The sequence below is a fragment of the Schistocerca cancellata genome, chromosome 5 (assembly GCF_023864275.1).
Source record: "Schistocerca cancellata isolate TAMUIC-IGC-003103 chromosome 5, iqSchCanc2.1, whole genome shotgun sequence".
Taxonomy (NCBI): domain Eukaryota; kingdom Metazoa; phylum Arthropoda; class Insecta; order Orthoptera; family Acrididae; genus Schistocerca; species Schistocerca cancellata.
Genome location: NC_064630.1, coordinates 474489152 through 474504035, shown reverse-complemented (window position 1 = coordinate 474504035; position 14884 = coordinate 474489152). Strand labels below are relative to the sequence as shown.

The 14884-nt window shown below is 42.3% G+C and overlaps 1 protein-coding gene across 1 annotated transcript in view; it reads left to right on the top strand.

The window, feature by feature from the left end:
* Window positions 1-3727: 3727 nt before the first annotated feature.
* Window positions 3728-14884, top strand: part of LOC126188610 (proton-coupled amino acid transporter-like protein CG1139) — an 87700-nt gene continuing 76543 nt past the window's right edge. The window contains exon 1 of the mRNA XM_049930212.1: window positions 3728-3888. Coding sequence (XP_049786169.1) covers window positions 3728-3888 — 161 coding nt within the window. The remainder of the gene's footprint in view (window positions 3889-14884) is intronic.

Below are 14884 nucleotides of genomic sequence, written 5' to 3'. Positions count from 1 at the left end.
CAAAGTTAAGCAGTTATGTGCGTGACAGAACGGTTATGTTGAGCGTATCCCGGAAGCGAATCTGATATTTCTCCAGCCTGACACTTAACTGTTCGTACGAAGAAGGTTTTGACTTTGCTAGTATATAGTAAAGCTACACAAACGCTTTGTGACACGTAGACAATGAAATAATGTCGAATGATAGCTTTTCGTGAAAAGCTGCCATATGGAGTAAACGGAATAATTTCATCGAAGTCTCTTGCAAACGAAACGGAGAAATGTTTCGTTGTTTCCATTAATGCTGTAAATGGTGAAGCATTTTCCTAACAAGGAACGAAACTCTTATTGACACACCTGAGGTCACTAGCGAATATCGCAGTTTCATTAACCCGAATAAATTTTAAATTCGTTTAAAGTAAACAAAAACAGTATTTTGTAATAATTCTTGTTGCCCATTGTCCCAGAAATAAATTAATAGTTCCAGTCTTCAGTTCCGACCAAGGTTTTCGTGAGGCTTTCCTTGGTTATTAGGCGATTGGTGTAACTGGAAATTCCCTCTCAGTTATTTCTAATAGGGACTCCTTCTTCCCACTACCAGCCTTGGCTGAAAAAAAAACCAAATTTCTACAACAGTCCATCCTGCTATCATCAGTAGGACATGAAAGATCTAAAGATAACATGCTGGAAGTAGAATCCTCATTAATCTTCTTTGAATCCCTCCTCCATGTTTTTCTCTTAGTTCACTGGAATTCGGCTGAAGACACCCAAACTTCGCAAGCGGCCACAGGTCAGTCACAAGCCACACTGTGTTTACTTATTTTGGGCTTAGAAAGAACACTCATAGCATTGAAGGAAATGTATGGCTAAAATCCCTCTTTTTCCGACTGACAGGGCACCCATAGCATTAAGGATACGGCTAACAGGAGCAACACTATACCCCTAATATTCCTAAGCAGACAGCAAGAGCCTTTCAGAACCGTTAATGCATCGAATAATACAATTTTAATCTCGTACTACCGGAAGTTCAGCCGAGCTGTGTTTCTATTTTTGTACAATATTTCGCCGACTGACGCGATCATCTTCTTCCGCTGCTGCAAAGTTATCCTGTTGTGTGCTCGATGCCTGTGTGCGGTGTCGGTTGAGCAGTTTAGCATGTCCATAAGATGCTGTAGATCAGATGCCCGGTGAGCTACAGGGAAGAAAAGCCCTCCGTAAGGCCAAGCCCAATTAAGAGAAACCATATAGTGCAACAGATAACGTCTTACTACTTGAAAATTACTAGGGATTGCTCACTGAAGCTTGAAAGTATGGGTACCACATCTCACAGGGATATGTTAATGAATTGATTCGTCAACTACAAAAGGAAACTACCGGGCGCTATAACAATTTGGTTTATTGCCATAAGACATCAAGTAGAATGATTTACTCACTGAATCAAGCGCATAAACATTTAACAGGTGGACGACAGATTGCAAACACGAGATATAGCCTTGGCAAACGTGGGTGCCACATAAAAGCATAATATGAAGCTGTATCGCTGAAGTGACCAAAGACAGCGAAAATAGTGATTTGAACAAAAATTCCAAGAAAAGCACAAATGGACCCCATACTTCCGCTGAAGAGCAAGATGGTTGCAGCTAACTAGCTGTGAATGTTAAATCTGTGCGATGAAATCCTGATACAAATTAACTAGTTTCACATCGCTCTCTCTCCTCAGCAGCTGCATCGACAGCACATGCTGCCCACTCTTGAACAGTGCGAGCGTAGAAGATGGCTCCAGGAAGTGGCTGGAATTCTGAGTCTAGTTCGTCCTTTGCATTTTGCTCCAAGTTGGAGGTTCTCTCTCTCTGTCTCTCTCTCTCTCTCTCTCTCTTTCTCTCTCTGCGAATATCTTTCACAGCTGCCTACGGTGCAGTGCGTCGTCAGTGTGGTCTCTGAAGCAAGTGCTTCCTGGACTTCAGCTGATTCTGCCACAGTCAGAATCACACCGGCGTATTTCAGTAGTTTTTGTGAGTTCTGACCAACAATAATTTTAAAAACAAGTCTAACAGTCTCCTGCTCTTGCGGATTTTGTCACGGTTAACCAGTAAAGCTACAGCATGGAAAAGAAGACAGAAAATATCTCCCACGACACGACAGATTTCTAGACACAGCCAACCAAAAGACCAGCATGTAGGCATGCATGAGAAATTACCCATCTTACCAAAATTATTACTGTGAGTCAGTCACAGTACTACTTATAAGAATTTGGACAAACAGTCCTGTGCAGAAATGCTGTGTAACGGCTGACCCCGCGGTCTAAAGCTCTGTGTTTTCACCTGGCCTTCAAATCTTATGTAGCCAAAACTATCGCTCGTACCATCTTACAGAGAGCTGTTTTTATGGAATGAAGTCTGGGCTCCCCTATGCTCCTGCTGTGAGCTCAGAGGAGACTGCCATTTCTCTGTTCTATACCTGCTTGGGGATGGCTTTCAGCAACAAACAACTTTACAGCATTCCAGTCCTTCTAAGCTTAAGAAAGCTGCAGATATAACAGTTCTCCCTCGCCATATTAAGAGCCAAGAAGGAAAGGAAGCAGTTAGCAGTGCAATCAGTGGAAGAAGTGAATACTGTCTGCAGTTTTCTAACAATGTTTAAGAACTGACTATACTGCCTGTTGGCAGCCGCATATTACATTATAAGAATAAGTTACGTGAAAGACTGGACGTAAACTGCCACGTAACACCTGGACTGCAACGAGACTGAACTATTGCTGGTCTCGCACCACTATTTATAGTTGATTTCGAGTTAAACTGCCGACACCCACTATGTCATTTGATGTTCGCTTGAAGCGATTAGTGTGTAATGGGGCATCAGCACAGCATGTTGTTTTAACCGTGTGTTATTTTATTTGTAACGCGGTGATGTTCCCTGCAACCTTTTATTACAATCTGACACTACATCACTGTGTGACTTTCTGCTGTAACAAAGATGTACGTCTAATAATGTAACGAGATCTGGTGGTGACGTCGTAGATCTGTCGAAACGGCCCATAATAATAAAAAGAATTGCAAGCGATCTTGGCAAATTAGATTCTTCAAGAATAATACACAAATACAAAGTAAGTACTTACTCGTATGTTTTAGTATAATTCAGAAAGCTCTCATGCTGATATATAATGCTGCATATTATTTTAAATACAACATTCTAAAAGAGGGTTTGAATCATTTAGATTAGTGTTCAAAACTTTCATCTGCCATGAGCATATTACTAGTGACATCATCATTAATGAGGCGTTTAAATTCACAGTTAATTGAAAATTTTTGATAGGAGAAGCTTGCGTCGCATACGAGGTCTCGAAGCTAGATCACTGCCTTTCACAGGGAAGACGCTACCAACTGCGCAAGCGAAATATGTTAAAAGGGCTGAGAAAATGAAACATCTTGCGCACTGCACCGTGGAAGCCTGAGAAGTTGGGTGGTATGAGGGACCAATAACAGTAATAAATTTTCTTAGCACCGTGTGATGAATTAAACATCAAAAGCCACTCCTCTTTCCATTAACTACCATAGGAGAAAATACATAAAATGCAGGCCTTTTAGAGTATCTAAGTCAGTGGTAGCTGCTATTTCTGAAGAAAATCTGATCACTTTCATAATTGCTTCCTTCTTGTCTAATTTTTTTCACTCTTGTTCGTCATATCTATCGTTGATTCGGAGCTTAATAAACACCTGCTAAATGCCGCGCAGCATCCCCCAATGTGACCGGTATGTGTTTCAGTGGCAACACAGAAGGGAAGCAAACCACTAAACCAGGATGTGAAACTGACGACGGCGTCTCCAAAGGGGGAGATGCATCGTCACGCAAGGCGACTGCCATTCCACCAGAATACGACCCGTACTTAGCGCGTGTCGTTGATCATCCCATCACGTAAGTAGCTCATATATATTACATATAGAACTCCATCAGCAGAAAAATACAAAAATAAGTTTTTACGAAGGAAAATCCAAAAGTAATAAAAATTGATATCACTGGTAGTGACAGATTACCCCACTGTAAATATGTTGATCGTACATCTGCGTTGAGGAAGCGTGAGTCAGCTCAGAATACTTGCTTGCGTAGACGCTGCTTAATGCGGTCAGCGATTTTTCAGATGCAAGTGTGACAAAATAAGTGTGCAAACCTAAAGCCACTTTGCTTCGGCGAGCGTACGGAGAAGAACTGTTGAGCTTTCTGCTTAATCATCGCAACCAAATAAGACAAAAAAGGTCTCGTCCGCTGTGGCGAGAATAGTCCACTATGAAATTGTTTCACGAGCTGAAATCATCAAGCACTAGGACCTGTAGCGAACAATTTGTTAACCCCACATTAGATAGCTATTAAATGTAATGTCCTTAGAGTACATGCGCTTTATCCAGCTCTTCGTGTTTTAATGGATTTATCATTCTTCCCATCTTGGGCAGAGAATTTACTTACGATAAACAATGCCCTTGAGTGTGTTTATGAACAGCTCAAGTAATTAAACTAATGAACATTGATGTGAGATTTTCAGTCAGTACAGTGGTAAGAATTAGGAATGTCAGTTACAGAAATATTAATAAAGTACTTTATACACTGTCCAGTCACATTGACGTGATCACCAGTCAACAGTCTGAATAACCACCTTTTGCAGAGAGGACTACTGCAAGACTTGCAGGAAGGGAGTCAGTGAGGCTCTGGAAGGTATCGACACGGATATGGAGCCATTCCGTCTCCTGTGCAGTTACCAACTGCGCTTAGAAAATGTAGTCCATCAACAAAGGAGGTGGCTTACAAAACACTCGTTCGGCCTATTCTTGAGTATTGCTCATCAGTGTGGGATCCGTACCAGGTCGGGTTGACAGAGGAGATAGAGAAGATCCAAAGAAGAGTGGCGCGTTTCGTCACAGGGTTATTTGGTAAGCGTGATAGCGTTACGGAGATGTTTAGCAAACTCAAGTGGCAGACTCTTCAAGAGAGGCGCTCTGCATCGCGGTGTAGCTTGCTGTCCAGGTTTCGAGAGGATGCGTTTCTGGATGAGGTATCGAATATATTGCTTCCTCCTACTTATACCTCCCGAGGAGATCACGAATGTAAAATTAGAGAGATTCGAGCGCGCACGGAGGCTTTCCGGCAGTCGTTCTTCCCGCGAACCGTACGCGAGTGGAACAGGAAAGGGAGGTAATGACAGTGGCACGTAAAGTGCCCTGCGCCACACACCGTTGGGTGGCTTGCGGAGTATAAATGTAAATGTAGATGTAGATGTAGGTTTCCCGGTTGAGGATCGATGGCACGAACAGCCCGATCGAGGTGGTCCCCCGGAATCTCGACTGGGTTTTAATCCGGGGAGTTTGATGACCAGGAGAGTCATCCTGGTGCTCGTTGAACCACGCACAAACACTGTGAGCTCCGTGACACGTTGCATTGTCTTGCTGGTAGATGCCATCGTGCCGAGGAAGAACAAACGGCATGCAGGTGTTGACATGGTCCCCAAGGATAGATGCTCGCTTGCGTTGATCCATTGTGCCTTCCAGAATGATACCAACCATGGAATGCCACGAAAACATTTCACAGACCTTAAGCACACAGTGTGTTCGCTTTCAGACGTTTCGCACTGTACTCGCCAAAGGCCACCTGTCCGATGGAGCATGAAACTTGATTCATCTGAAAATGTCGCCTTTCGCCATTCATTGGACGCCCAGTTGAGAAACTGGCGTGCAAAAATCCAGCCTTCGTCGCCGATGAATAGCAATCAGCATTGGCCCATGAACCAGGCGCCTGCCGCAAAGGTTCAAATGGCTCTGAGCACTATGGGACTTAACTTCTGAGGTCATCAGTCCCCTAGAACTTAGAACTACGTAAACTTAACTAACCTAAGGACATCACACACATCCATGCCCGAGGCAGGATTCGAACCTGACGCAAAGGCCCATACGCAGCAACGTCAACTGAACGGTCGTTGAGGAGACGCTGTCAGTAGCTCCTTGGTCCGATTGCCCTGGCTCCGGGTTTGGATAGAGCCATTTTGCAATACACGGAACATTTCGACCACGGCGACACGTGAACAGTTTACAAAATTAATGGCAAATGGTTCCACCCTTGGTCCGAAAACCAATGATTATGCCGTTTATGAAGTTAGAAAATCGCTCCGTCTCCGCGTTGCGACAACGCCTGTGCTGTTTTCCGCGGCGACCCCCCCCCCCCCTTCCCCCCACCGACACGTTTTACTTCAGTGCTTCCACCTGGCATCAGTGAGTGGTTATTGCATGTTGACGTAGAACATAGGCGGTGGCCACATTATTGTGACTGGACCGGTGATTACATCGTACCAGCTTCCTTTTACTGCCGATACTATTGAACTAAACCTGCTGAAGTACGTCCTATATGCCTCAGATGACGATTATACTCACAGAGGTCATCTGGAGGAGTTCCTACTTCTACTTCATGGAGTTTGTGTGATTCTATTAAGCTTTTATTTCGTTCCTGTTTTCTGGAAAGTTTCTGTCTAGTGTGCCTAGAGCGAGCCGTTGGACCAATATAACATCTTCTGTACAATAGTATTTACTTAATTCTTAGCTCTAGTGATTCATTACTCACGATAATAGATTACTCAAAATAACTTGAGAATAGTATATTAAAAGTAGTCCCTAATTAGGAAGAATTTGAAATGAAAATCCATACATATCATAAAAATGTGTGTGTGTTTATGTATTTGTATGTATGTGTCTGTGTGTACGTGCGCGCCACATGTCCTCCTAAACCGCTGGACAGATTCCAGCCAAACTTGGTAGACATATACCTTACAGTCAGGCAACACTCGCTTTGGGTCTAAGAACCACCTACATATCAAAGGGGTAGAGGCGAAAAAGCCTAGCATGTGACGTGTGAATTCAGACTTCATTCATCTAGTACTTGGGAATGAGAGCACTTAGTAACTTACAACAAACGTTACAGATAATTTCGAACTTCAACGAAATTTTCTTACTGCAGCCCCTCAAAATGATGAAAGGAAAAATGTTTATCGGTTACTGCTTTTCCGCTGATCATGCAGTAAAAGTACCGCATGAGGTATGACGTTATAATTTATTACCACTTTACTACTTCCTGTATCCGCGACACATTTTACAGACTATATGCACATACGCTACTGAAAGTAAATGCAAAATATCACTTTTCAACACGTAATTCTGGAGATATGTCGTCATAAACTGTAAGATGCGTGGAAAATTGCCGCATCGTGCATAACGTTTAAATTTACACTACTGGCCATTAAAATTGCTACACCACGAAGATGACGTGCTGCAGACGTGAAATTTAACCGACAGGTAGAAGATGCTGTGATATGCAAATGATTAGCTTTTCAGAGCATTCACACAAGGTTGGCGCCGGTGGTGACACCTACAACGTGCTGACGAGAGGAAAGTTTTCAACCGATTTCTCATACACAAACAGCAGTTCACCGGCGTTGCCTGGTGAAATGTTGTGATGCCTCGTGTAAGGAGGAGAAATGCGTACCATCACGTTTCCGATTTCGATAAAGGTCGGATTGTAGCCTATCGCGATTGCGGTTTATCGTATCGCAACATTGCTGCTCGCGTTGGTCGAGATCCAATGACTGTTAGCAGAATATGGAATCGGTGGGTTCAGGAGGGTAATAACGTACGCCATGCTGGATCCCAACGGCCTCATATCTCTAGCAGTCGAGATGACAATCATCTTATCCGCATGGCTGTAACGGATCGATGCAGCCACGTCTCGATCCCTGAGTCAACAGATGGGGACGTTTGCAAGACAACAACCATCTGCACGAACAGTTCAACGACGTTTGCAGCAGCATGGACTATCAGCTCGGAGACCATGGCTGCGGTTACCCTTGACGCTGCATCACAGACAGGAGCGCCTGCGATGGTGTACTCAACGACGAACCTGGGTGCATGAATGGCAAAACGACAGTTTTTCGGATGAATCCAGGTTCTGTTTTTGGCATCATGATGGTCGCATCCGTGTTTGGCAACATCGAGGTGAACGCACATTGGAAGCGTATAATCGTCGTCGCCATACTGGCATTTCACCCGGCGTGATGGTATTGGGTGCCATTAGTGACACGTCTCGGTGACCTCTTGTTCGCATTGACGGCACTTTGAACAGTGGACGTTACATTTCAGATGTGTTACGACCCGTTGCTCTACCCTTCAATGCGAAACCCTACATTTCAGCAGGATAATGCACGACCGCATGTTGCTGGTCTTGTACGTGCCTTTCTGGATACAGAAAATGTTCGACTGCTGCCCTGGCCATCACATTCTCCAGATCTCTCACCAATTGAAAACGCCTGGTCAATGGTGGCCGAGCAACTGGCTCGTCACAATACTCCACTCACTACTCTTGATGAACTGTGGTATCGTGTTGAAGCTGCATGGCCAGCTGTACCTGTACACGCCATCCAAGCTCTGTTTGACTCAATGCCCATGCGTATCAAGGCCGTTATTACGGCCAGAGGTGGTATTTCAGGGTACTGATTTCTCAGATCTATGCATCCAAATTGCGTGAAATTGTAATCACATGTCAGTTCTAGTGTAATATATGTGTCGAATGAATACCCGTTTAATATCTGCATTTGTTCTTGGTGTAGCAATTTTAATGGCTAGTAGTGTATTACTTCGTTGCTACTAATTTCATTAGCAACACATTTTGCGTACAGTGTCCACATATGTCGCTGAATGTACCTATAAAACTGTCTCATGTACGACACACAGATCAGGAGATGTAACTCATGAACATCAAGTACAAGGCCAGACGCTGCGTGGCATGGGGGTGGACGCACAGCTATAAATAAAGGCATGGCAACGCCGGCTTTCTCCGCTAGCAATAATAAAATAGAACCAACAATTAATGCGTGCCCTCTGATGTTTCCATTCAGTTTGTGGCTGCTTCGGTATGTTTCTAAGTTTTCCTATAGCGACCCTGAAAATTTTCTGTACGAACAGCCAGATGAACGTTCATACGCACAGGCACCCACCACGCCACCCTCTCCTCTGGTAACATCTCTCCGTCTCTTGTCTCCGTTTAGGTCATTCTTACTTATTTTTGTTACCAGCTTAAGTAACGCAAAAGACTCGATATATCTAAATGACAACTGCGTTTCACTCTGAGAGGGATCATGCCTCATAGTTTCCAGCTGGAAAGGGCATCTGAAAACCAGTTTCTCGTGGGATTTTGAACCAGCAGCCACGCCGTGCCGGTGATCTCACTCCTATTCTGTGTAACTGATGCCGATCATAAATACTGTACAGCATTTGTTTGCGCTGTCTGTGATTGAGAGGATGACAAATGGCGTCTTGGATCGATTAACTCGCTAGAAGCCAAAGAAACGTGGGCTAAGAACGCCGGAGCTTTCTGTGCTCTCGAAGAGGCTTAGGCAGTGTTGTCCCTGAACCGTCGCCAAGGTGTTTATCGAACGTATGTATCTGTTGCTCTTCGATTCTGTGGGATCTGTGTAGATGTCTTCCTTTATGACAACTTTCTGTGCTGATATTCAATTCTCCAGTGCCTTCCTCTGTCTCAGGGCCTCTTTCAGTAGAAGTGTTAAGTATGGTTACTACGAGTATAGCATCACTTCCGAATAGATAATCTCTAGAATCGTTGCTTTCCCACGTTTTAGCGTGTCCATCGCTACTACTTCCTGTGCAAACTGGAGTAGGACGTAGTAGTTAGTGTACTCGCAGTTCATCGTTATCATGGAGTGCTGAGTTGGGTTGATTTTGGGGAAGAGACCAAACAGCGAGGTCATCGGTCTCATCGTATAAGAGAAGGATAGGATAGGAAGGGAAGTCGGCCGTGTCCTGTCAAAGGAACCATCCCGGCATTTACCTAAAGCGATTTAGGGAAATCCGGAAAACCTAAATCAGGATGGCTGGATGCGTGATTGAACCGCCGCACTCCCGAATGCGTGTCCAGTGTGTTAACCACTGCGCCACTTCGCTCGGTCTGGAGTGCTGACTGAGGGTTATTGTCCGTATTTGAGGATTCATTTGGCAAGACAGTGTTTAGTATATATTCGATCGAATACTTCCAGCTATTTGTCACTGTTGTATGGGTCTAACGGTTAGTAATTTTTGTAACTGACTCCACACGTCACGTTTAAATTTCCCATTCATAGAATGTTCCCAGCGTTCTTTCTTAGTTTCTAGAATATTTGTTCTGTATACAGGGAGTTTAAAAATGAATATATAGGTTTTAAGGCCTTGTGGCATTTATCACATTCAACTTACAATTATAAATAATACGTCAAATGAAAGAACAATTCAGTTTTGTTTGTATACTTGTGCGCAAAGAGAAGAGTATGGAGCGACCAAGAGTGACCGAAGAATTTGTTGAACAATCTAGTCTTTCAAGTATAGCACCAAGAAATTATTTGTGACGGCTAGCCGTGAATTAGCAATCCAGTAACAGTCTGTGTGGAGACTTTCAAGGTGGCGCTTACAACTAAGTCCTTCACCTTTGCTGTTGTTACACGCTCTAAAGCCTACAGACTATTATTTCCAAACGAAATGTTGCTGCATGACGGTGAAAACATTCTGAATCGCGATGTCTTCAGTGATGAATTGCTATCACATAACGAGCGCATCTATGGGTCAGCAAATCCCCACGAGATGGTACAGTTGCAACGAGACTCCCTATTTTGAATGTATTTGTGTGCCATATCCCGGCGGAAAGTCTGTGGGCCTTTCTTTATCGGTGACGCAACTATAACTGGTACTTGCTATCTTTAGGCGCTAGAACTATGGCTGTTATCAGTCTGCAGAAGCTGAACCATAGAACTTTCATTTGTCAGCAAGACGGTGCGCCGCGTCGCTGGTATAACTCAGTACGCATGTGGTTTGACATTGTATCCGACCACTGGATTGGCCACAGGCTGCCGGATGACTGAGCTTGTTTTGCATGACCTCCAAGTGCACACACAATGTTAGCCATACGATTCTTTCCTTCGGGGGTTCATAAAATATCATGTGTATGTGCTTCCGCTACCGGATGATCTACCTGACTTCAGAAAGAACGTTGTTACGCCAGACGCATTGATCGAAGTTTGGGAAGACGTTGCCTATCGACTCGATGTGCGACGAATGGTGCTCACATTGGACGCCTATAAGAAAAACTGAGTTGCTCTTGTAAGTTGAACGAAATAAATGCTACAACGGCTTAAAACTTGTGCATTCGTTTTGAAACGGTCTGCACATATTTAACATACTGGTACGTTTTAAGCCTTCTATTCTCTCGTCTCTCCCTAGGAGAGCTAGTAATTTCTCCGTGCGTAAAGGACATTGACACGCAGCTGACAATTCCCTATGACAGAGAGCCTCGGGACTGGACCTGTACCGCCCCTTCAGTATACGACATGCCTGCGTCCACTCAAACAGCTCAGCAAGGGCATGCGACATGAGGTTGACGTTTGTAGCTAACTGGTCTAAACTGGAACAGGCTATTTCGGCATACGTGAGTTCCAGTTTGTTTCCTTCAAAGCTCAGAGCCTTCCGGTTCTCAATTTTCTTCATTATTTTGAGAGTTTTCTGTAGCTGAACTGATGTCATGGGTTACGACACTGTGGTAAGTAGTAATCATGTGCTGCTTATAGGCTGTCGTTCTTCACTGATAACAATCAGATTCAGTAGTGAAGCAATTTATGAAATAGGACAAATGGATAATGTAGACAATTTTAGACCTATTTTTATGCCATCGGTGTTTCTTAAAGTTACTGAAAAGCCTTTATATACAAGGGTGATTGGTCATATCGCTTCACGTAATTTTCTGTCAAATGTACAGTTTAGTTTTTTGGATGGTTTAACAACTGAAAATGCTATGTTCTCTTTTCTTTGCGAGACTCTGGACGTAAGAAAAGGATGCAAACGCTACGTGTATTCTTTGATTTAACTAAGGCGTTTGATTGTGTTGGCCACAAAATATTACTGCTGAAGTTGGACTATTAGGGAAAAAGGGGAGTAGCTCACAATTAGTTCATCTCTTACTTTAAGAACAGACAACAGAAAGTCATTCTCCGTAGTACTGAGAATGCCTACGACGTGCAGTCCCACTGGGGCACAGTTAAATGGTGGTTCCCCAGGGGTCGGTGCTGGGGTCGCTACTGTTTCTTATTTATATAAATGATATGCTTTCTAATGTTACCTGTGATTATACATTACTTCCCTTTGCTGATGACACCAGCTTGATAGTGAATGATATTATGTGCAATATTGACACCATATGAAATAATGTAGTTCAAGACATAAGTTCATTGTCTGTGGAAAATAAATTGATGCTAAATCACAATAAGACTCAGGTTTTAAAATTTCTAACACCCAATTCAACAAAACCTTACATTTTAATTATACAGAATGGGCGTATGATTAGTGAGACTGAAAACTTAAAATTCCTAGGCATTCAGATATACAGTAAGCTGTCGCAGAAAGTCCATATTCAGGATATTGTTCAAAAACTAAATGCTGGTTACTTACTTATAGAACAGTATCTGAAATAAATGCTAGTACGACACGAAAAGTAGTCTACTCGCTTATTTTCATTCGATTATGACGTACAGTATTATTTTTTTGAGTAACTCTTGATTCAAGATGGGTATTTTTGGCTAAGAAACTGACGGTTCGAGCAATATATGGTATAAGTTCGCTTAGCTCTTGTCGACTCCTGTTCAGTAGTCTGGCAATTCTGACATACGACTCTCAACACATATTTTTGCATTAGGTGATTCACAAGAGTTATCAGCTTTTTCATAGTTAATACTGGTCAGAAATGCAATTTGCAGTTGGACAAACCACATCGACTTTTGTGCAGAAAGACGTGCAATATTCTGCTGCATCCTTTTTCAATAAATTGCCGCAAGAACTCAAAAATCTTAGCAAACCCACGCACTTTCAAGTCTAAACTGGAGAGTATCCTCATAGCTCACTCCTTATGTTCTGTCGAGGAAGTCCAGGAAAAATTAATAAATTAACTGCTCTGTTTAATTGTTAATTACGTTTATTTACACTTATGGGCTTGTCGTCTGCATAGGATTCATATACGTTTCATTTTATCTATTACTACCCTAATGTTATACTTTCATGCACTAACTCGTTCCATGACCATGGAGACTTGCTCATCGGTTTGGTCCTACGAAACATGACATATAAATTAAAAAAATAAAAGGAAGAAAGAACGATTCAAATCTTCGTCCATTGTTGTCCTAGGTCAAAACACTGACTTTGCATTCGCATCTATCCGTAATATGTGAAATGTACCACAACCTACGTTGTTGTAGTCCTTAATCTGTCAAGGTATGGACGAATTACAGGAGCGTATGAGAGTGATTTCTCTTGAACCCAGAATCTTGTATATTTCATGCTACACCGAAACGCAAGGGTCATCAATGCTCGTGGAGTTTTTGCGTGCTATTATATTGTTAATGGAGAGATGACCTTCCTTTTATTTGATAAACGTATCTCAGAAATTGTAGTGTGGAATTTCAGTTTTGGAACCAAGCGTTCCAAAAAATCTTCAACATTTACCATATTCATTGAGACAAGAGACGTAAGAAGAACCAACCTCAGGAATACATCGAAACGAACACTCCTTTAAAACCTTTAGGTCACTTTATCAGGTTGGTCAGGAAACTGGGTTTTTTGGTGAACGCTGCTGAACCTTCTCTCGAGATATTAGATTTATTAAAATAACCTTTATTACAATAAAGCTGCCATTCCTTGGTACTTACGACAACATTAGTAAAACTTCAGCTCAATAACAACATTTATTTAAAGTAAACACAGGACCAAATCCCAGTAATATTAACAGTAATGTAAAAGGGGATAAAATAATCAAAGAAAACTATCTTTACCTCTTTTCTTAATAAAATTTCGTTTAACTACTTGTACATCAAACCAAATACATCTTAACACTAAACGAGTTTCATGTGACATCTGTCCGTAATATGAAATTACTGCCAAAAAGTGAAGCCGTTGATCCAAAACTCTTACCGTTAACAAACGTCCACAGACTACCTTGCGAGATAAACATCAATCATCTTTTAAGTAACACCTTACATTAGAGTTCAGAAGACACACAAATAGCAGTCTAAGAATTATACACTAGCATTAATGAAAACTTATAATCACTGACAAATAGTTCGAATAATATTAAAGGAATACAAAGTAGGAATAAAAGTTTCCTAAAAATTTTCAATTCCGCGGAATCCGGGTATCACCATTACAGAACTGCAGCCAGAAAATTCACCGTTCCATCGCCTGGACAGGAGTCTTCAAACTCGCCCTAGGCTGCTTGTAATTAAAAACAATACTGTGCAAGCAGGGGAACCAATGCACAGAATATAATCAGGCTTCTACGGCAAACAGAGAAGTGAAATTAGTTAACTAAAATGACGTACACTTCCGTACGTGCAATTATTATCGGCTTCAATGTGTCAGTGGATAACAACACAGGGAACCAGAACAGTCTTATAACTCATTAATGCATTTATGCAAATTTAATATGTCCATTCTACCAATACAGCTTACTCCTGAATTTTAAAACTTAGCAAAGAAATGTGTCCTTGATCACCTCAATAGGCCGTAAGGTGAGATTAATACTGTCAAATAGAACCAAGGAATGTTCAGAACACAAATTCAAAATTCAACGGTGTGTAACATTTACACACATCAATAAAAGATTTACATCACCTCGGCACCGAGAGTTCCGAAAACTGTACAGAAAATTGGAATAGAGATCAATATAAACATAGTTTCCGCTCTTTTTATTGCTCATAAAAACCACACATTGCATGCTGTACCACCATACAACCAGACCTTCAGAGGTGGTGATCCAGATTGCTGTAGACATCGGTACCTCTAATACCCAGTAGCACGTC